Source organism: Theobroma umbraticum, unplaced genomic scaffold (assembly GCF_002168275.2).
Source record: "Theobroma umbraticum cultivar Fairchild unplaced genomic scaffold, ASM216827v3 scaffold_44.0, whole genome shotgun sequence".
In the NCBI taxonomy this organism is placed as follows: domain Eukaryota; kingdom Viridiplantae; phylum Streptophyta; class Magnoliopsida; order Malvales; family Malvaceae; genus Theobroma; species Theobroma umbraticum.
This window is the reverse complement of record NW_018397255.1, coordinates 8,100,721-8,120,983: the sequence shown is the minus strand read 5'-3', so window position 1 is coordinate 8,120,983 and position 20,263 is coordinate 8,100,721. Positions and strand designations below refer to the sequence as shown.

General features: G+C 33.4%; 2 protein-coding genes across 2 annotated transcripts; both read left to right on the top strand.

Annotated features, from left to right (window-relative positions):
* The first annotated feature begins 1,128 nt into the window (after positions 1-1,128).
* Positions 1,129-4,465, top strand: LOC110409428 (trifunctional UDP-glucose 4,6-dehydratase/UDP-4-keto-6-deoxy-D-glucose 3,5-epimerase/UDP-4-keto-L-rhamnose-reductase RHM1-like). Its single transcript, XM_021418768.2, has 3 exons — positions 1,129-1,271; positions 2,030-3,616; positions 3,704-4,465. Exons 2-3 carry the CDS (start codon positions 2,042-2,044, stop codon positions 4,172-4,174), a joined length of 2,046 nt encoding a protein of 681 aa, XP_021274443.1. The 5' UTR covers positions 1,129-1,271; positions 2,030-2,041; the 3' UTR covers positions 4,175-4,465.
* A 6,093-nt stretch (positions 4,466-10,558) lies between these two features.
* On the top strand, positions 10,559-19,830 carry GAUT15 (galacturonosyltransferase 15). The gene is made up of 6 exons (XM_021445103.2): positions 10,559-11,378; positions 11,647-11,690; positions 13,161-13,322; positions 17,700-18,281; positions 18,383-18,685; positions 19,243-19,830. The coding sequence occupies exons 1-6, from the start codon at positions 11,129-11,131 to the stop codon at positions 19,525-19,527; spliced, it is 1,626 nt and encodes a 541-aa protein (XP_021300778.1). The 5' UTR covers positions 10,559-11,128; the 3' UTR covers positions 19,528-19,830.
* The last annotated feature ends 433 nt before the right edge of the window (positions 19,831-20,263 follow it).

The following is a 20,263-nucleotide window of genomic DNA, read 5'->3' as shown; positions in this document are numbered from 1 at the left end:
CAATATGGGCAAAACATGCTAAGTGAATGCTCCACGGTACCAAACTAGCTCGGTTATTAAGTAAAATGCTTAAATAATAATAAAAAAACTCTAAATTATTTCAATTTATGCAATTACCTTTTATATTTTTATTATACCTAAAATGATATTTATCCTTTAATATGTATCTAAAAAACTCTTATTCATTTATTATATATACGTCAACTTTTAAATTAATCATTATCAAATTTAATATCAATTGGTAATTTTTATCCATGTTGTCACATTATATGCCACATTACATATCATGCCGACAAGCAATGTCAATTAGTATTGAATTTGATTACCATTAATTTAAAAAACTAACAAATGAAATTACAATCTACGTGTAATGATGTATTACTTGATCTATGTAATGATTTATATGTACCAATAGTTATCTACTTTTTCTTTTTATATATAAAAGTTTCCAAAATGATATTTAATTTAATTTTTTTTAATGATATGATAATAATAAGGGATATATATCAAATTTATTATTATACAACAACCTAACAATGAATCTTATTATTGTATTTCAATCGCATTTAATTTTATCATTATATTCTTATTTTGCTTATTTTTAAATAAAAATTAAAGAAAAATAATAAATAGAAGATCTGCATATTGATTATTTCAAATATTTTACATTCGAGTATTTAGTTTGTTGATTAATGTATTATTTTTATTTAAAAAATTAAATTTAATTTTTTTTAATTATAAAAAATAATTAAAAATAATTATTCTTATCTCTTTCTCTTCAAAATTGTTTAGAAAATTAAAAAGCAGTCAAAATCTAATTGAAAAGAAAAGAGAAAAAAATGGGGAAAATTAGGATGGTGAGTGAATGTGATTTGGGTCGTAAATGATGTGATAGACTTGTGGAATAAAAGTACAAGGAAACATGTAACACGTTGCATTTGTTGATGTACCAGAACGTCGGAGGGGCATCCCAGTACTTTTCATTTAACTTTTCCTGTCCCTCTCAGCCTCTAAATTTCTTTCTTTTTTATTAATTAATTGACACAATTAATACTATTAAAAAGATTAAATATTCTTTTTATTATATATATATAAATATAAATAGCTGCTCGCTTCAACGACCTTCCCTCCACACTGATTTCTCTCTTCTTCTTCTTCTTCTCTACCTTTCTATCTTCTCTGACTGAAGCTTCTTCATAGGAGTGCCTAACAAAATTAAAGATAAAGAGAGAAAAGCCCTTTTGCCTTTGACTTCCAACTCCGCATTTTCTGTAAGTTTTCTTACTCCATGCTTTTCCACGTTGCTTAAAATTTCCTCCCTTTTACTTGGTTCTTTTAATTTTTTTTCTTTCAGAAGGTTTAAAGCATATTAACATGGGTTATTCTTGAATTTTTTGTACGTTTGTTTTTTGTTGATATCTTGTTTGATTTAGACACCCTTTTCCACAGATCTGTCGTTGAGTTACCGCATTATGCTAAACATAATTTCTTTTTGCCCTTAGTGCTTTGCTGATCTCGTGATTGATTTTTTTTTTTCCTTTTAATCCCAATTTGACCGTTTTTGTTTGGTTGATATTTGTGTTAGTACTAATTAGTGAGTACACGGCTAGGTCGCGGTATTTCATTCACCCTATAACATTCCAAAACTCGTTTGGATTGTTCTGTAGAAAATGATTATGGGAATCAAGTATGGACAAATAAAATTTTTGTTTGCTATGATTGAGTTTGCCTATTATATATGTTTGCTGGGGTCAACAGCCTGCGTCATATTGAGTTTTGTTAGGTAATCTTTGCTGGGAATGAATTATTGTGCCCCCAAACTGGGGTTTTCGAGTACTTTTTATTTGTACCAGAAGTCATATTGTGTTTTCTTACCGTTTTGATAATGTTCAGTTTTAGTCCTAATTATGTTTCATTGAAAAAAGCTGTGTTAAGTCTACTATCTTCCATTTCGAATATTTGATGTGCTGCTTGCTAATGAAGTAACTGATCCATGTTCTAATGATTTATGTTGTTTGATGTCATGTAGAAAGTATTTTAGATGGCTACTCGGTACACACCAAAGAACATCCTCATCACTGGAGCTGCTGGCTTCATTGCTTCCCATGTCTGCAACCGGCTCATCTGTAACTATCCAGACTACAAAATTGTAGTCCTTGACAAGCTTGATTACTGCTCAAGCCTAAAGAACCTCAACCCCTCACGGTTATCTCCAAACTTTAAGTTCATCAAGGGAGATATTGCAAGTGCTGATCTGGTTCACTTTATCCTTCTTACTGAGTCCATCGATACAATCATGCACTTTGCAGCCCAGACACATGTTGACAACTCCTTTGGGAACAGTTTTGAGTTCACTAAAAACAACATTTATGGAACCCATGTTCTCCTAGAAGCCTGCAAAGTCACTGGCCAAGTGAAGAGGTTCATCCATGTAAGCACAGATGAGGTTTATGGGGAGACAGATGAAGATGCTGTAGTTGGAAATCATGAGGCTTCTCAGCTCCTTCCAACAAACCCATATTCTGCCACTAAAGCTGGAGCAGAGATGCTGGTGATGGCATATGGATGCTCATACGGGCTGCCTGTGATAACCACTAGAGGAAACAATGTTTATGGGACCAATCAATTCCCAGAAAAGCTTATTCCCAAATTTATCCTATTGGCCATGAATGGAAAGCCCCTTCCAATTCACGGGGATGGGTCAAATGTAAGGAGTTATCTCTATTGTGAGGATGTTGCAGAGGCCTTTGAAGTCATTCTCCACAAGGGTGAAGTAGGCCATGTATACAACATAGGCACAAAGAAAGAAAGGAGAGTGATTGATGTGGCCAGGGATATTTGCAGGCTTTTTTCCTTGGACCCAGACGCCCAGATTAAGTTTGTGGATAATCGTCCTTTCAATGATCAGAGATATTTCTTGGATGATCAAAAGCTGAAAAGCTTGGGATGGTATGAAAAGACGACATGGGAGGAGGGTCTCAAGAAGACTATGGAATGGTATGTTAGGAATCCTGATTGGTGGGGTGATGTTTCTGGAGCACTGCTACCCCATCCAAGGATGCTGATGGTGCCTGGAATCGAAAGGCAATTTAATGCCCCTGATACGAGCAATAATGATTCCGCTCCTGTTACAAACAATTTCAGTCAGAGCAGGATGTTGGTTCCAGCTCCAAAAAACAATTTACCTGCTCAAAAGCCATCCCTTAAGTTTTTGATTTATGGCAGAACAGGTTGGATAGGGGGACTTCTTGGGAAGATATGTGAGAAGGAAGGTATACCCTTTGAGTATGGAAAAGGGCGTTTGGAGCAACGTTCACAGCTTTTGGCTGATATTCAAACTGTTAAGCCAACCCATGTTTTCAATGCAGCCGGAGTGACAGGTAGACCAAATGTGGATTGGTGTGAAACTCATAAGCCTGAAACAATTAAAACCAATGTTGTTGGTACATTAACCTTGGCAGATATCTGCAGGGAACATGACCTCCTAATGATTAATTATGCTACTGGTTGTATCTTTGAATATGATGCTAAACATCCTCTAGGGTCAGGAATTGGGTTCAAGGAGGAAGACAAGCCCAATTTTACTGGTTCTTTCTATTCCAAAACCAAAGCCATGGTACTTAATTTATTCCCTTTGATAACCATCGACATTTTGGAAATCTTTTTAATTTAGCTGCAAACTGAATTCTTTCTTCGATGCCAGGTTGAAGAGCTTCTGAGGGAGTATGACAATGTTTGCACTCTCAGAGTCCGGATGCCTATATCATCAGATCTCAGCAATCCACGGAACTTTATCACAAAGATTGCTCGATATAACAAGGTGGTTGACATTCCAAACAGCATGACCATTTTGGATGAGCTTCTACCCATTTCAATTGAGATGGCCAAGAGGAACTTGAGGGGAATATGGAACTTTACAAATCCTGGTGTTGTGAGTCACAATGATATTCTGCAAATGTACAAGGACTATATTGACCCAAATCTCAACTGGGTTAATTTCACATTGGAAGAACAGGCCAGGGTTATTGTTGTACCCAGGAGCAACAATGAATTGGATGCATCTAAGCTGAAGGAGGAGTTCCCTGATATACTGTCTATCAAGGACTCTCTGATAAAATATGTCCTCGAACCCAACAGCAACAGGAAGACCTTCACTGGGGGACTGCCAAAGTAAGCATCTCATAAATATAAACCTCAGAAGCGATCTCTGCATTCTTATGGGTAACATGGTTCGGAATTATTATTTAATAACAATTTTGTCATTGACTCTGCCTCTTATCACCCTTATCTTCAATTCATTATCCACCAGTCTTGTTCATTAAATTATAATTTGGCCGCTATGATAAGGAGCTATGCAAACGGATTCAGTATATCTGCAGGTATCCTGCAGCTTATAGCCCATGTATTCTTTGGATTTTAAGTTATTGTCAATCATTCAATAAAGTTTCATTACAGTTTACTACTACTTTAATGTTGTGCTTCTCAGTATTCAATTCAGATTCCTTCTGCATGTTCAGATTTTATCATTTGACAGTCATGCTTTAATTATCCATTGCCTAAAAGTTGTTTAACATTATTTACCTGTGAAACCTTTAACAATGAATATCTGCAAAATTTTCCTTTTCCCATGGTGGGGGAAAAGAGAGCTAACACCAATTGTTCCTTGAAAAAGGTGGCATATGTGCAAATTGGCAACTTTGCACAAGTTACTCTTAATTTATTCAAACAGAGCAAAAACATTTTTTGTTTCTATAACCTTATTATATACTCTTTCAATTTCAAATGGCATATTCACTATGCCTTTTTTCAGATTAAATTTAATCAATTTTCATATGAGCTGGAGGGCATCTACTAGTATCTTGCTCTTGTTTTACTATGGAATTCCTTGTCAACAATAGATTAGATAAATGAACCCTAGCATTGCATTAATTCACACTAATTCAGTCATATAAAGGCATGTTGGTAGAAACTTAAGCCAGAAATAGTGGAAATAATTTGTAAGCTTGCATCTTTGTTGTTCTGCTTTATGTTTTACCTGCTTGGAAGGAATATGGTTGCCTGAAATCAATCCTTATGGACAGCCAAGAGTAGGGCAAAATACCTTGCAAGTTTGCAAATTGAAACACATGAATACTAGATGTGGCTTAGATTCGGTGACAAAATATTTCAAATCATTATAGATTCTAAGAACTTCTCACATACATGTCAAAGTGAATCAGTATATATTCCTTCTCATCTCCATGCTCTATTTCACAATATTTATGTTAAAGATCTAACCTGCAGCCAATAATGTTCATCATTCATTTAAAACTCAAGAAGATAATTGAACAACACGTGCATCCAAATATTTAATTTTTATGTTTATATGCAATTGCTGCCTGATTTAAATCACTGAATTGGGAGCATATCACTTACAATTCCTTTTAATATAAGTTTAAAATTATCCGATCATTATAATAAAATTTCTGAGGTCCACCACTATGGGTTTTATGTTGTTATCTCAGCCTACTAATTGAAACAACCTGATATACAAATTCAGCATTCTAATTTAAACTGTCAGACATTTTTTACCTTCAACACAAAGTGATATCATGAATAAACTTGATAAATATATTTATATCCCTTGGTAACATATTACATTTTCCATCTGTATCTATGCAGTAAAAAATATGATACTAGCAGGGAGGAGGCAGTAACGATTTGAGTGACAATCATGAGGCCCCTCCAGGCTTTGGCAGCCAGTTCCAAACAGCCGATGAGCCAGTTGCATCCCCTGTGAAGAAAAGGCCATGTGGACCTCTTTCAATCACTCTTACTTAAACTGCCTCTCTTCGTATTCCATGAAGCAAAATTTGTTAAGCCATCAAGAATATTTTCACACATCCGTGAGGGGAGAATCTGGCATTTTCTCAAGATTTAATCTAAATTCACCTTTTTTTCTTTTTTAATAATAAGTTTATTTATTTAAAATACTAATCTCTTTTTATATCTTAATAATGTGAGATATTAAAATATTATAAAATATTACTATATGTTAAACATGCACTAACTTACCTAGGCTCCTAGGCAACATGCTATTGACTCTTAAGTAACTTGAAAGGAGGTTTTGCCCTCGTTATGTCTCGATGCATAAGGGGATTTCCAGGGCCGCCATTGGCTCATGTACGAACTTGATGTGCGCCCCTGGTCCTCCTCATGCGCCTTGAATCCGCGGGTCGTGACAAGTATAATTGCCTTTCTTTATTCACTGAAGGCTAAAATATTAAATAAATCATTGAACTTTTTATCACAAATATATTTTTTCACAATTAATATATTAGGAAGTGATACATAATCGAGTCATCTTAAAGATAATCAAGTTTGAAATTCACATAAGACCAAAACAAATATTTAACAAGCACCATTAAAAAAAAAAATACAAACTCATCCCAATTCGCCGTCTTATGTCACCATGCAAAAAAAAAAAAAAAACATCTCGACTCTAGCAATTTTAAATTTGCCTAGTGAATTTACAAAAGTATTTTGTTCGTCGGCAAATATGAATAAAATTGAAACTTGTAATTTCTTTGAAACGTTAATCGATTTCACGAAATATGTGCAAATATATCAGTCAAATTATTGAACTCATTCCATTGCCAAGTCAACAAATTATTGAAGTAACAATCAGTTACAATATTCATTCAAAGGAGAAAATCTGCATCTAAGTTTGAGCAGACAAACACCAAAAAAATAAACGTGATTTGGTCATGGGATGCGACTTTAAAAAGATTAGACTTTGTGACAAGTGTGTGAATTACCCAACAATCCGGAAAGGGAAAATGGTCCCATACTGCAGGCCAATGTTTGAGGCCACAAATTAGTCCAAACCAACTAAACAAGCTTACTTTTGTAGGCAACCCGCGTCCACCTTTTTCCAATGCCATCGCATCTACCCTTTTCTTACCTTCTTCTTTTTGTTTTATTTATTTACTTAGCAAAATCAAGTTTATATAAGTGTGACAGTAATTAAAATTTATTTTATTTTATTTTAGTAATTTTATGTGAAAAATTAACATTTTCACAAATTAATCATTAAATTCAACAACTTTTTTCTACAAATCTTAGGCATAAAATTTCGAGTTAGTTTTATATCCATCATATTTCTCTTCCAAAATTAAAGCCATAAACCATGTCCACGAATACCCGACCGTTAACAATTGCTGCAATTAATTCAGCCTTGACTTTGATACATCTTTTGTACCATTAATTTTATTGCTTCCAAGATTGTGATAGACCATTAAACATTTTGTTAATTATTTACATTTTTCTTCCAACTTTCAACTCAAGCTTGAAAGGCCACGAATGAATAAATAAATAAATACACAAGATAAAAGATAAAGACAAATATTTTTTTTTCTAAAAAGATATAATTTTTGAAAGAGAGGGAATTAAAAATTAACTCTATGAGTAGGAAATATATAAATTATATAATTGAGTTAAATACTTAAGTTCATAAGATAAATGTTATGGTGAGAAAATTTTTATTTGTTTTATAAAATTCAAGATATATAGATTGTCTTATAACGAAGTTAAAATATAATATGGAGAATTCACAAGATAGTTCAAAATGAGAGAAAGAATTTGAATCTTAAGTATTAACTTTTTTTTTTTAAATAATAACCACATGCCAAACTTTGAACTTGAATTATTTGAATTACTTTAAAAACTTATTAAATCATTACTCAATTAATAATATGTCTTATCTTGAAACCTGTCTTAGAAATCATGAGATAAAACAAATCCATGCCAAATTTAGGTTAAATCTCAAATTACTTTATAACCACCTTATTATGTTGGAGTACTCAACATTTGATCCTTAAGTCTTAATCTTTTAGGCAAAGCTATTTTTGTTCCATTACTTATATATACAGTGTTAGATTTATTTTTAGAAATAGAGTAATAATTTCATACGTAAATTTTTGAATTGTAATTTAAGATGTTGGAGTTGGATATATGTAAAAGAAATAATTATCACATCATTAATAAATAAGATAAAAATGTTAAAATAAAATAGAAAAAATATATTTTTTGATTTCTTAATCGTAAAGTTATAGTATCCAAATGTAGTGGTGCCTTTTGACCTTGGCTGCTAAAGTAACACGAAGATTCATCCTTTTGCTTTAATTAGTGCTTTTGTAATGAAAGACAGGATGACCTAATCATGCCCTAAACGAAGTCATCTTTGAAATCAAGATTTTAGTGAAAGAGAGGAAAAAAAAAACCACCAATAATATTAGACAAAGAGCCCATCATTAAGTGCTGCCTAACTACATGAACTACACGTTGTTTAATTTTGGTATAAGCTATGAAAATTTAGGTTTCGAATATCTTCTTCTTTTACCCAAATGTTCATTATTTGATGGATTGTTGACCACAAAAAAAATGCATGATTCAAGCGTGGGGTTAAAGGGACCATAACCTTTGGCCTTTGCACGGCTCATTTGCGGCTACTCTTATGAACTTGTAGTAGGACCATTGGATCATGGAATTTTTGTTTTTCGATGCTTGTGTTAATTCATTAGGGTGTACCATATTTCCAAGGCCACGTAGTCTCTTCTGACTTTGAAATCTCTTTCCCTAGTAACAAGCTCTAGGCTTAAAACGTTGCCTGTTTTTCACCCCCTCAAGCGTACAAAATTAGTCAAAAGGAAAATGCCTAACCTCAGTGAGAAACAAAGCTATATATAGACATTGTACTGTTAGCCTTATTAATTAGCGATGAAATAATTACTTGGTGCAAAATTACCTTCCCAAGTTTATCAACCACATGGGCACATGGCGAAACATGGCTGGCCGTGCTAATTGTCTACTAAAGCACTTCAGCAGATGGTGTGGAGGAAAAAAATGGCGACACCTTGTTAAATAATAATAAAGAGAAGAAGAAAAGTGCTCCGAATTAAATGATAAGTTGGAATGTAATAGGAAAAGATTGATTCATGATGTGTGAAACTAAGGCAGGCAGCTTTTTTCATGCAGACAGGTTGGGTGATGTTATGACTCATGCCTGCAAGATGTTGGAAATATTTTTTTGCTAATTTAAAGTTAATAAATGCAGTGTCAGGGGTTCAATGGTGAGGCCAAGATGGTAGCTTCTCCTTGATAATTAACTTTTCTTTCGTGATAAACTTGCTGTCATAAGGGCACGTAAATTGAAGACATGTCATTAACCAAATGAATATAAAACCAATACTAACAAGTATACTAAGCAAGGGCACCAACCATGACTTTGTCTTGAAAGTAGTTGCAATTAACATTACATAGGTTAATTATAATTAAGTTAAGATAAAAGTAATGAAGAGAACCCCTTACTAAAAGATATACATATATAGCAAAAGTATGCCAAATTCAAATGAATTAACAAATGATAGTGCATAAAAATATAATTTCTTTTGACAGTGAAAAGATAAATAGTTTTTAACGACTGTCATTTATGTAAATGAACAATAAAAACATGTATGCACATAGTTTATATTAAAAAACCAAAAGGACTGTTAATTATAATTTAAAAATCAAATTTCATGACAAAGAGATATTTCATAGATCTACATAATAAATAATATTTTAATTAATCTTAGTCAATGTTTATAAATACCCGTTGATTGGATTCATCTATAAGTTTTCAATGCACAAAATAATTTATTAGATATTATTTTAGCTTTTTTAAAACAAATGAGTTTTATAGTCCATAAAATCATTTCCCAAAAGAAAATACTTTATTCTAAAGTCAATTTGATTATGCCTTTCATTAGATTGACCAATGACTAATGCCGTTTTGTTATCAAGAGTTTTTCAAACAAGCACACGTCTTAATATTTTATAATTTTAGTTTATGAACTTTCTTTGAATTTTCAAAATCATTAATTAAGATAATATAAAAAATTAGAATTTTTCTTGTAACATGTTTATATATATATATTCAAATAGACATTTATTAAGTGTTGTAAAATAACATAAAATGAAAAATATCATTTTGATTAGTGGTAGTTAATTAATTATTAATTATAAAAAATATATTTAAATTAAAATAAAAATATAAAGATTTGATTGAATATAAAAAAATAATTTTTTTAAATAATTAAATATTTTATCTATAATATACTATATCATTAAAATATTTTACCCTCTCTTTTTAACTATTCTAATATGATAAGTAAAAAAAAAAAAGTCGTTTATTTCCTTGTGTAAGCCCTTGGTATGTGGAAGCATTTAAAAACCAGTGTGCATATATTAAATGATGTAATGGGTAATTAGATTAACATTCTAATCAAGTAACTTTATAGTCAAATCTATTATCAACAAAAGCTCAGTCTTTATTCCAAAAAATCAGAAGTCTGTTTGTTCATACCGTCCACTGTGTTGACCAACATCAATACCGTCATTCCTTTGACAAAGTTTTCAAAAAAAAAAAAAATCATGCGGGAGGTGCATAACAAAATTTTGAGGTTGCCCTCACAGTAACCTTCCTCATCACCCGTTTAAATCGCAAAAGGAGGACACCACACTCTACCCCTGTCCCTGATTCTCGGTCTGTCGGTGAGAATAGTTACAAAGTGAAGGTCATATTCGTAATTCAACCCTAAAACGGAGCCCCAAACTGAAAAACTCCCATGAAAATGGTTCACGGTCATGCTCACACTACTCTGTCGTCTGTACTAATTACAATCGCAATCTATTAGTAGTATTTCCCGCGGCTTTGAACGCGGCTTCAGTTTTGGCTTTTTGCTTTTTAATCCTTTTGTTTTTTACTTTAATTTTTTTTCTCTTTGGAAAATCCAGAAAAGTTTTAATATTATTCAAAATCTTTTTTGGTGTTCGAAGCCTAACAATACAGGAATCAGCTCGTGACTTTTTCACTAGTTAGTACTACCGGATTGGTATAAATAATGCGGCCAATCCTTCTTTTTTGTTCCTTGATCAAATTTTGATCCTTTCTTTTTCTTGAGGTTTTCCCTTCGTAAAAGTTTTAACTAAAATCTTCCTTCTTCTCGAGATTCCAATGCTAATCTTCGGCAATGATCGAGTGGATCTTGTTTGGTTAAATGGAAGTGAGGCCAAAGGGGAGAAAAGTGACGGAAAGTGAAGGAAAATAATGAAGTTCTACATATCAACAACAGGGATAAAGAGGGTTACAATATCGAACTCGACTGGAGGAGGAGGAGGAGGAGGAGGCAAAGGACCAACGGTGGCAGCTACGGGGGCTGCGGCGGCGCGTGGACGGCTATCGAGCCGGACAGTGTTGCCGCTAGTGTTAGTTTTGGGGATCGTTTTGCCTTTCCTTTTCGTTAGAATTGCCTTCTTGGTTCTTGAATCTGCTTCTTCGTCTTGTTCTTCCCCTATCGGTAATTTCCTATTTTTTGCTTTGCTCCAATTCGTTTTAACTGAATCTTACTATTTTTGGTTTGTATTTTGGAAAAAAAAAGTAATTTATTTTTTGACGGATGGCCTGCTATGGTGTTCTACATTTGTTTCAATTCGTACTGTAATTTTTGACTTTTAAACTGCATTAGTTGCTTATGAAAAAAGGACCAATGAGCTGCGTATATTTATTCACTCTGCCTGGGGTATGTTTTTATTTTTCAGTCAACTTGATTTTAATGGCATTTGCAGATTGTATAGGTTGGAGGCTTTTCAGTGGGGGTGACACATCTCAGGTTCGTATTGATATATAAATTATAAAACTTTTATATGTTCATTAAATGGATTTTTATTTTCCTTTTTTTTTGGTTAATATTTTTATTTTTGACAAATAAAAATAATACATAAAAGAAAATAAACAGTAATGCTAGGCTGTTCCAGCAACTTGTCGTACTAGATTGCCACGTGTACTATGGGGTGTGGAGGGGGGGGCAAGACTGTAATTAGGTGGGCGTTGTGGCTTCCAGTGTTGGGGAACATTTTGTTGTCGTTGTCTGGGGTAATACGGATCGACTTTTATCCTTTTTTTTTAAAATTATTATTTTCTTTTTAGATTCCTTTCTGTCGGGTCGCCTTCCCCAACCAAACACAGGTTTCATTCCTTTCAGTTTTGGGATACAATTCAAAAGACATTCATTTCGTTTGCAAAATCCTGCCAGATATCTGTCATTTTGATCCTGACACGTTACCTCGCCTTCTTATTTTAGTGTGGATACAAGTTGCCCACTACCCACTTTGCAATTTCAAAAATTACCCAATTTTCATTTTAAAAAGAAAATAAATTCTTCTTTTTTTTATTTATTTTCTGTTCTTGAAAGGGTATTCAATTATTCATATAACTTGCTGAACCGAGTGTGGATACGGTAAATAATCTTTCCTTCTTGTGTAAGAGAGAATATCAGGGTCTGGTGTAAGAAAAAGAAAATGAAAAGTGTTTGAATTATGGTACAATTGTCCAAAATTTTTCAACTTTCTAGTCTAAGAAAAATCAGGTTATCTTTTCATTATTTTAATGTTTTTCTTCTTCTTGTACACTTTCTGTGCCCACATTGCACATCGTAAAGCTTGAGACAGTGGGGACATTGAGAAATATATATCTGTTATCATCCGAAATGAAAATATATTCAAAAGGGTGTAAACAAATGTGCAAATGGTGGGGGTATAGTTTTTATCTGTTAAATTTGCTTTTAGGGATATTTCAACCGAATTTCTATGAATCCCGGGCACTCAAACCAAAAGATAATAGAAAAGAAGATAATATATCTACTTCGCAGCTTTTTTAAATTTAGGGCCTCTCATAGGATTTTAGATATATTTAGGAAAATCTATAGTAGGGATGGCATTTCGATCAGGATAAGCACATTCCATTAGTTGCTTGTCTTGGACACGTGGCCAGTTGTCTTGTATCATATTATATTGTCTACTTGTACGACAGTTTTTCAGCTGTCAGTGCTCTTTTTGACACTTCCACTACGTTCTCAATGAAACCCACCAACAACTGTCCCACTGTAGCGTGGAAGAAGTCAAAAACAATCCTGGCAACATCTCACTGTTGACATAACACATTGTCATCAGCTTTAGTCATCGTATACGTCAACACGGTTTGGTGAAATCAACGGTTTGAAAGACTTGTCTGGTTGATCATATCTAATTGGGTTGCATGTTTTTTTTTTCTTTTTTGTCATGATTATGCATGTACCATAAAGAAACTCAGAGAAGAACTGACAAGAGCACTAATGGAGGGGAAAGATGGCAACGGTGTTGAAGGGGGAATAGAGGGTTCATTGGACTCATTCGACGAGCTTGTGAAGGAGATGACTTCAAAACAACAAGACATCAAGGCCTTTGCTTTCAAGACAAAGGCAATGGTACATTACTTTCACTCCATTTTTATCTTTGTTTTTATGCGATAACTTTTACCTTATACCTTTTACTATTACTTGCATTTCCTTTTCTGCGCTTTTAGTCAGTAGTATCAACTTATGTCCTTCACTGATGATGGGTTAAATTTTTTTTCTAAAGAAACTGTGGTACAATTCTGCCAACCCAAATGTTTTGAAATGATAATTCATTTTTTTGTATAAAGATGTATGTAATAGTAACTCAAACATTCTACGTAGTAATTTGAATTTTCATTGGCATGATTTTATTTTTTTTATTTTTAATTTAATGAATCAAAGCTAGGTTTATTTCACCCCCTACTTTTTATTTAAGGCCTTTTCACTCTCTACCTGTGAAAAATGTATGAGGAATTTTTAAGATTCTTATGTTACCGAATAGAGAAAGTGACTTTAGTAGTAAATATCACAGTTTTAATTGAAATAGAGAAAGGAAGAGGAAATATTAGCTTTCTTCAAGAGAAAGGGGAATGAAAAATAGAAAATGTAGGCAATCAGAGTTATTAGTTCTACTCCTTTAGAAAGTGAAAGAAACCGCCAGTATAATGTGAGACCAAATTAGTGGTTCTCTTTAAGTTAATATCAGATTTCATTTGTTAGTAGATATGGTGTAGGCATTGTGACTTAAAATGGATGAAACTTGAAAGAGAGTATTGGGTGTGCTTAAAGATGAACGGTTGTGCTTGGTTTGGATTTTGGATGTTCTAGGCGATTTTATTTTGACCTATGTCTTTTTTTGGGTGTTTGTTCAAACATTAAGATGTCTTTTGTCATTGAAGATCAGATAACATTTTGGAGTTTCACGAAATATTATTTCTCATTCAATTGGCAGAATTTTTGCTGATGTGGCGAAATAAATTTCAGGCATGCATTAGCCATTTCATATTTGAGTGTTGATGAAGTATGAAAGTAGCTAAAGCATCTTTTTCCATGAATTTATCATTAATGTTATTTTGATTAGGGCTGTGTGAGGACCATCTCATTTGAACCTTAAAAAACACCAAATTGGTAAAAACTGAATGATGATGTTGCATTTTGTCCATGCTATTTAAGCAAATTGCTTTTGGTTTTTAGTGTCTTATGTTTCATATCTTTGTCCTTGTTTTGTTTTTATTTTTGTTTTTCTTTTGGAGAGCTATTTGGAGTTCCTGTGGATCAGTTTCAAGATATGAATGTTGTTATTTTCGCGCAAAGAACAAGGCAAGAACTGGATGTGACAAAATGATAAATATAGACAAATAATGAGATTGAAACAACTTTCTGTAAATAGTTTGTTAGCAATACCTAATTGTTTGAATATAGACAATTATTGTGTCTTGTTCCCAGTACAGTAGTACTACCAAATCATTCTTTTTCTCTTTAAAACCTACATTTTGACAGACTTCTACATATGAACTAGATACATAGTTTCTCCTAACAACTCTTCTCTAGCTTCTTTAGCCCAATGTGTTGCACCTGGTGCTTCTGTTTCATTTCCTATGCAAGCTGGCAATATATAGCGAATCATAGAATGGATGCTCTTGGTTGAGGATCCTTTTGAATCTACTACCAGCATTTCCTCTTCTCTAATTTAAACCGGCAATTTACTACACTCAATTATGGATTTGCATAAAAATAACTACAGACTAGTTTTTACTCTTGAAGTAATGTTTATAGATTTCTCTGATCTAAGGGTTGTTAAGTAACCTTTTCAACATGAATATTGCATTCTATTTCATAGTTAATGAATATAAAATTGCTTTGGGGGGTTATATTTATCTATTTGCTTCTAACCATATATATATAATTTAATGTCAATTACTAATGCTTTTGATGGTTCTGATTTCTTTTGCATAAATATACTTGCCTTTCGTTAGCAGTTTGATTTGTTCTAAGATTCTCTGTATCTGTAAAGTTCATGTGTATCTTTCTAGCTTGTTAGAAATTGACAAGTATATTTCAATACTAGAGAGTTTGTATTATTTGGAAGCCTCTTTGTATTATTTCAACCAGCAAGTTGGATTTTCCCATTGTGCCAAATGGCTGAGTTCATGTTGGGTTTAAAAGGTTTCTAGTGTTTACTGATGATGAAACTTTTCTTTTTGGTATTAGTCGACAGTGTGAAAATTTACTATTATAAAAACGTACATTAGATTAACTTCTTCCATGGCATCAGATTGTTTTATTCTAACAATTTCTTATGCTCGCTATGGCTGTTTAGTTGCCTCTGTTGACTTTTGTCAACATGAGAAAGGTTGTACGACCGCATGTTCTAAGGTGTTTGACCTGAAAGTGGATGACCTTTCAAGCAAACTGCATTTATATTTTTGGTCCATATACTTGTGTCTTCAAGTTCTGAAATAGCTGCAAACTTGCCTGATCCTATTTGTTGCTGGCAATCCATCAAAGATGATTGCATACAATTTTCCTTGAATCTTTCTATTAGGTTGAGATATTGTCTCGGCTTATTTTACTTTCCTGCATGGGCTAATATTATTAAGGATTTGAGTGAATGTGTTTACCTATATGCCAATTTCTTTTTAAGTTTCTATTATACCATTAATTGTTTGTGTTTTTACTCATAAATTACCAGGGAATTTTGATTATTGGTGTGTGACAAGCATGTAGAAAAGAAAATAATAAAAAAAGCATGCCTTGTATGAACACCTGCATTTATATTCAGTAAGAAGAGTGAAATTTTTTGTATGGTGCCATGCAGCTAGACATATTTTTGTTTCGTGCTTTGCCTTTTTTCTGTCTCTTAACTGTTTTACCCTTAAATTTACATATTCTTGAGTTAAATTCAGTGGCTTCTGTTATACCTACTTCTCTGAGTTAAGTTGTTGAGTGGACACAAAATGCATCCTTGAGAAGCTTATAGACAATAATATTTTTTTTATTTTTTGTATAACAATAGACAACAATATTAATATAGGGAGAAAACTTAACACCGGCTGGAGATCTTATATAATCTTAGCTTTCTTCCAGGTGCCTTCAGTGACATGTGCATAAAGTAGGTACCAGTATGCAAGGGTAAAGTCACAGAATCTCATTTTATCATTGACATAATGTCTTGAGGTTGCTTTGTAGATTATCTAGTTTGATCTGAAGTTATTAATGTTGAAAATTTTATGTGTTTGTCTGGATTGGACTATGTTTTACATTATTTTGACTTTATTTTCCTCAAATTACATACTAAAGTTGCCCGTAGTGTGTTCCACTTTCTCTTATCTTAAAAGAAGGAAAATAATAATGATGAAATCATATATAAGAAAATCTTCATTTTAGAGAAAAAAACACAAAAAATTTAATATTCTAAAAACTTAGAAAACATTCTTCAGCTCCTACATCTTCTCCTTGTCATTTATTTTCAATTTTTTTGACAAATATTCGCAGTCCCAAATTTTTGGGGAGAAAACCTTCTGGGAGTATTGCCTTGATACATACTGGATAGAGCACTATGCTTGCCCAAAATTTTAAGTTGTCAAGTGATGGGCACGTCTTTATACGTCAAGCCATTTATTGTTTGTTATTTTCATCATGTATTCATGTGGGGTAACACTTGTATGTGCACATTAACTATCTCTCCTTCTATGTTTGATCTCTGAGCATCTCAACTCCATCGTTCCTCTCCCTTGTGTAACCCCACTTCCATACTATCCACTGCTCTGAGAGTATCACATCCACTCTTCTGCACTATCCACTATCTTACTGAGAGTGCCAGATCAGACTACCTGAGTCGAGCCATTGGCATCAATTGGTCTTTAAGTGGTCTCCAAGGTATATATGAGCTGTGTTCTTATGCTTCTGTGAGCTCAAAGTTGGATTTTTCTTTCCAACAGGAAGTCACAGGTTTGCTGCACAAACTAACGATCTAAGACTGTTGTAACATGGGAAAGGAACATGGATGAGGTTCTTGCTAGAGGGTATATCCTGAAAGGAACAATTGTCTCTTGTGCTTTGGCATTTTCTTTTTCTTCTGAAATATCAATTTGTTAGAAACAGTTGTAACTGCAATTTCTCCTTTTATTCCTCTGAATCATGATGGAGATGCCCAAGTGTTCATGATTTTTTGCACAAGCAATAAGCATTTATTTTATCTTATCAATATTGCTTTCTGGTTTGATGTTACTAGCTAAACTGTATCTGTGGATGTGTTCGCAGATTTTATGTGCTTATGCATATGTATGAAATGAGTGCTTACGGTCACAATGAGTGGAAAGAACTGAAATGAGGGAATCGATGTCATTGATAAATTATATATTTTGATTCATTTGTTTAAATGTAATTTACAATACTTATCTCAGCTGTATCATATGAAGGGCTAGTCCTCTAATAAATCGAAGTATTTTCATTTTCGATTTCCAGCTATTAGGTATGGAGCAGAAGGTCCAGTCAGCCAAGAAGCGTGAGTTAATGTATTGGTATTTAGCTTCACGTGGTGTCCCGAAGAGCCTGCATTGCCTTTGCCTGAAACTGGCAGAAGAGTATGCTGTAAATGCAATAGCCCGCTCTCGTTTACCTTCACCTGAACATGTTTCTCGTCTCGCTGACACATCCTTTTACCATGTTGTGCTTCTGACCGATAATGTCCTGGCTGCCTCTGTTGTTATCTCTTCTACAGTTGAAAATGCGGCAAATCCTGAAAAATTGGTGTTTCACATAGTAACGGACAAGAAAACTTACACCCCAATGCATGCATGGTTTGCAATAAATTCTGTCGAATCAGCAGCAGTGGAAGTCAAGGGATTACATCAATATGATTGGTCTCAGGAGGTGAATGTCGGAGTTAAGCAAATGTTGGAAATTCATCGCTTGATTTGGAGTCATTACTACAACAATTTGGAAGAAGAAGACTTTGAATATGAAGGAGAGCATAAAAATTGTTTGGAGGCTCTAAGCCCTAGCTGCCTCTCCCTTATGAATCATCTTCGCATTTATATCCCTGAAGTAATTACTCTAAAGTTTGCATTGAATTTTCTGATAAGTGTTATTTTGAACCTTAAATTTCAGTGGGCATTAATATGTTCTAACTTCCATGGGTTACACAGCTGTTTCCAGATCTCAACAAGATAGTATTCTTGGATGATGATGTTGTAGTACAACATGACATATCATCTTTGTGGACATTGGATCTCAGTGGGAAAGTTGTTGGTGCGGTTGTTGACTCATGGTGTGGAGACAACTGTTGTCCAGGAAGGAAATACAAGGATTACTTGAATTTCTCACAACCAATAATTTCATCCAACCTAGATCAAGATCGTTGTGCATGGCTTTCTGGAATGAATATCTTCGATCTTGAAGCATGGAGGAGGACCAACATCACAACATCTTATCATAAATGGTTGAAACTTGTAAGTAAATTGTCTGCAACTGATTCTGCTATTTTGGCAATTAATGTTGCTTTAATGTCCATTTAATTTGCAACCATCACCTAATGATGTGGATCAGGAAAAGTATTAGTTTCTATTGGTGTTCATTTGATTGTGGAACTACTAAAAGCTTAAAATTAAGCAAAAGAAAACTGTAGGTATTGTTTAGTTTTGGTATTTATATGCTTCAATGAGTAATGATATTTACTTATCCATTTTGAGACCTGCCGCATGGCAATGTGCCATGAAATGTTCACAAGAAAGCATAGGACATTTTTCATAGTGCGTAGTACAAGGCTCATGATACTCTTGGACTCTTAGTTTTTTGTGTTTTAGTTTATTTGCAGAACATTTGTCTCCTTGACAAACCCTATATTTAAACACTATCTTATGTAGCTGTGAGTCTCCTGAGGCCAGCTAATAAAAATTGAAAATCTATTTTTACTCTTTTTTTTTTGTCTTTCATTGCTTTATAGTGATCTTAATTATAAAATTAATTCCTTTTTGTTACTGCAATCCTATATTTTATCATTTTACAGAGTCTCAATTCTGGGTTGACGCTATGGCAACCGGGTGTGCTTCCACCAGCCTTACTTGCTTTTGAGGGTCAGGTGCATCCTATTGATCCTTTATGGCATGTGGCTGGGTTAGGCTATCGATCCCCGTCTGCTCACGGAGAGATATTGGAGGCTGCTGCTGTTTTGCATTTTACTGGCCCTGCAAAGCCATGGCTTGAGATTGGGTCTCCAGAGGTACGAAGACTTTGGAATAGACATGTAAATTTCTCAAACAGCTTTATTAGGAAATGTAGAATTTTGGGGTAGGAGGACGAAGTTCTCTCACATCGACACACTCATTCGGGAACCAAACCAGCGGTAACGGTATGGAAGCAGAGGGAAGAAGGTTTTGGCTTCAGTCTCTGCCCATACAGTGCATGGTACGTTGGTAACTTTCATGTCTATAATAGAAAATAGAGGAAGCTACTTCTTCATATACGTAAGGTCGTCAACTTTAAGGATGTATAATTGATTATATCAATGTAGCTTTTCAACAACATTGTAAATTACTTTAGTCAGTTAATTGAAATTACTTTATCTCATTAGTGAAACTCATTTATTATGTTCTTATTCCTGTCTCATATCATGTTATTTCTTTATTTGATCAACAAAGGGTATTCTTTTTACCATAGAGCAGGGATGTTTATCTCCTCATTGAATATATTGAAGCAGTAAAAAAAAAAAAATTTTATCAATTTTTTTTGGAATGTAAACCAATTAAATTAGAAGTATGAGAATTAAATATAACAAAGATATTTTCATCTATATATCTTCAATTGGTATTAGGTTAAATGCACTTTTAGAATTCAACATGGTATCTCCGTACACATAAAGAAGAGTATTGAAATGATAAAAAAAAAAAATTCACATACGTTAAATTGGGGGTATTTTAACAACTTAAATATAATAAAAGCTTCTCCATTTATCACATTGGTTAAATGAGAGATATTTTGTAAACTTAAATATAATAAAGGTCTTTTCACTTGTTATAAATTGATTTTAG

Bases quoted from the DNA above. Each gene is read 5' to 3' on its own strand.
- GAUT15 (XM_021445103.2), top strand. From the start codon at position 11,129: ATGAAGTTCTACATATCAACAACAGGGATAAAGAGGGTTACAATATCG. The intron at 13,323-17,699 runs GTACATTACTTT...TTCGATTTCCAG, and splicing joins CTTTCAAGACAAAGGCAATG to CTATTAGGTATGGAGCAGAA. The intron at 18,282-18,382 runs GTAATTACTCTA...TGGGTTACACAG, and splicing joins TTCGCATTTATATCCCTGAA to CTGTTTCCAGATCTCAACAA.
- LOC110409428 (XM_021418768.2), top strand. From the start codon at position 2,042: ATGGCTACTCGGTACACACCAAAGAACATCCTCATCACTGGAGCTGCT. The intron at 3,617-3,703 runs GTACTTAATTTA...CTTCGATGCCAG, and splicing joins ATTCCAAAACCAAAGCCATG to GTTGAAGAGCTTCTGAGGGA.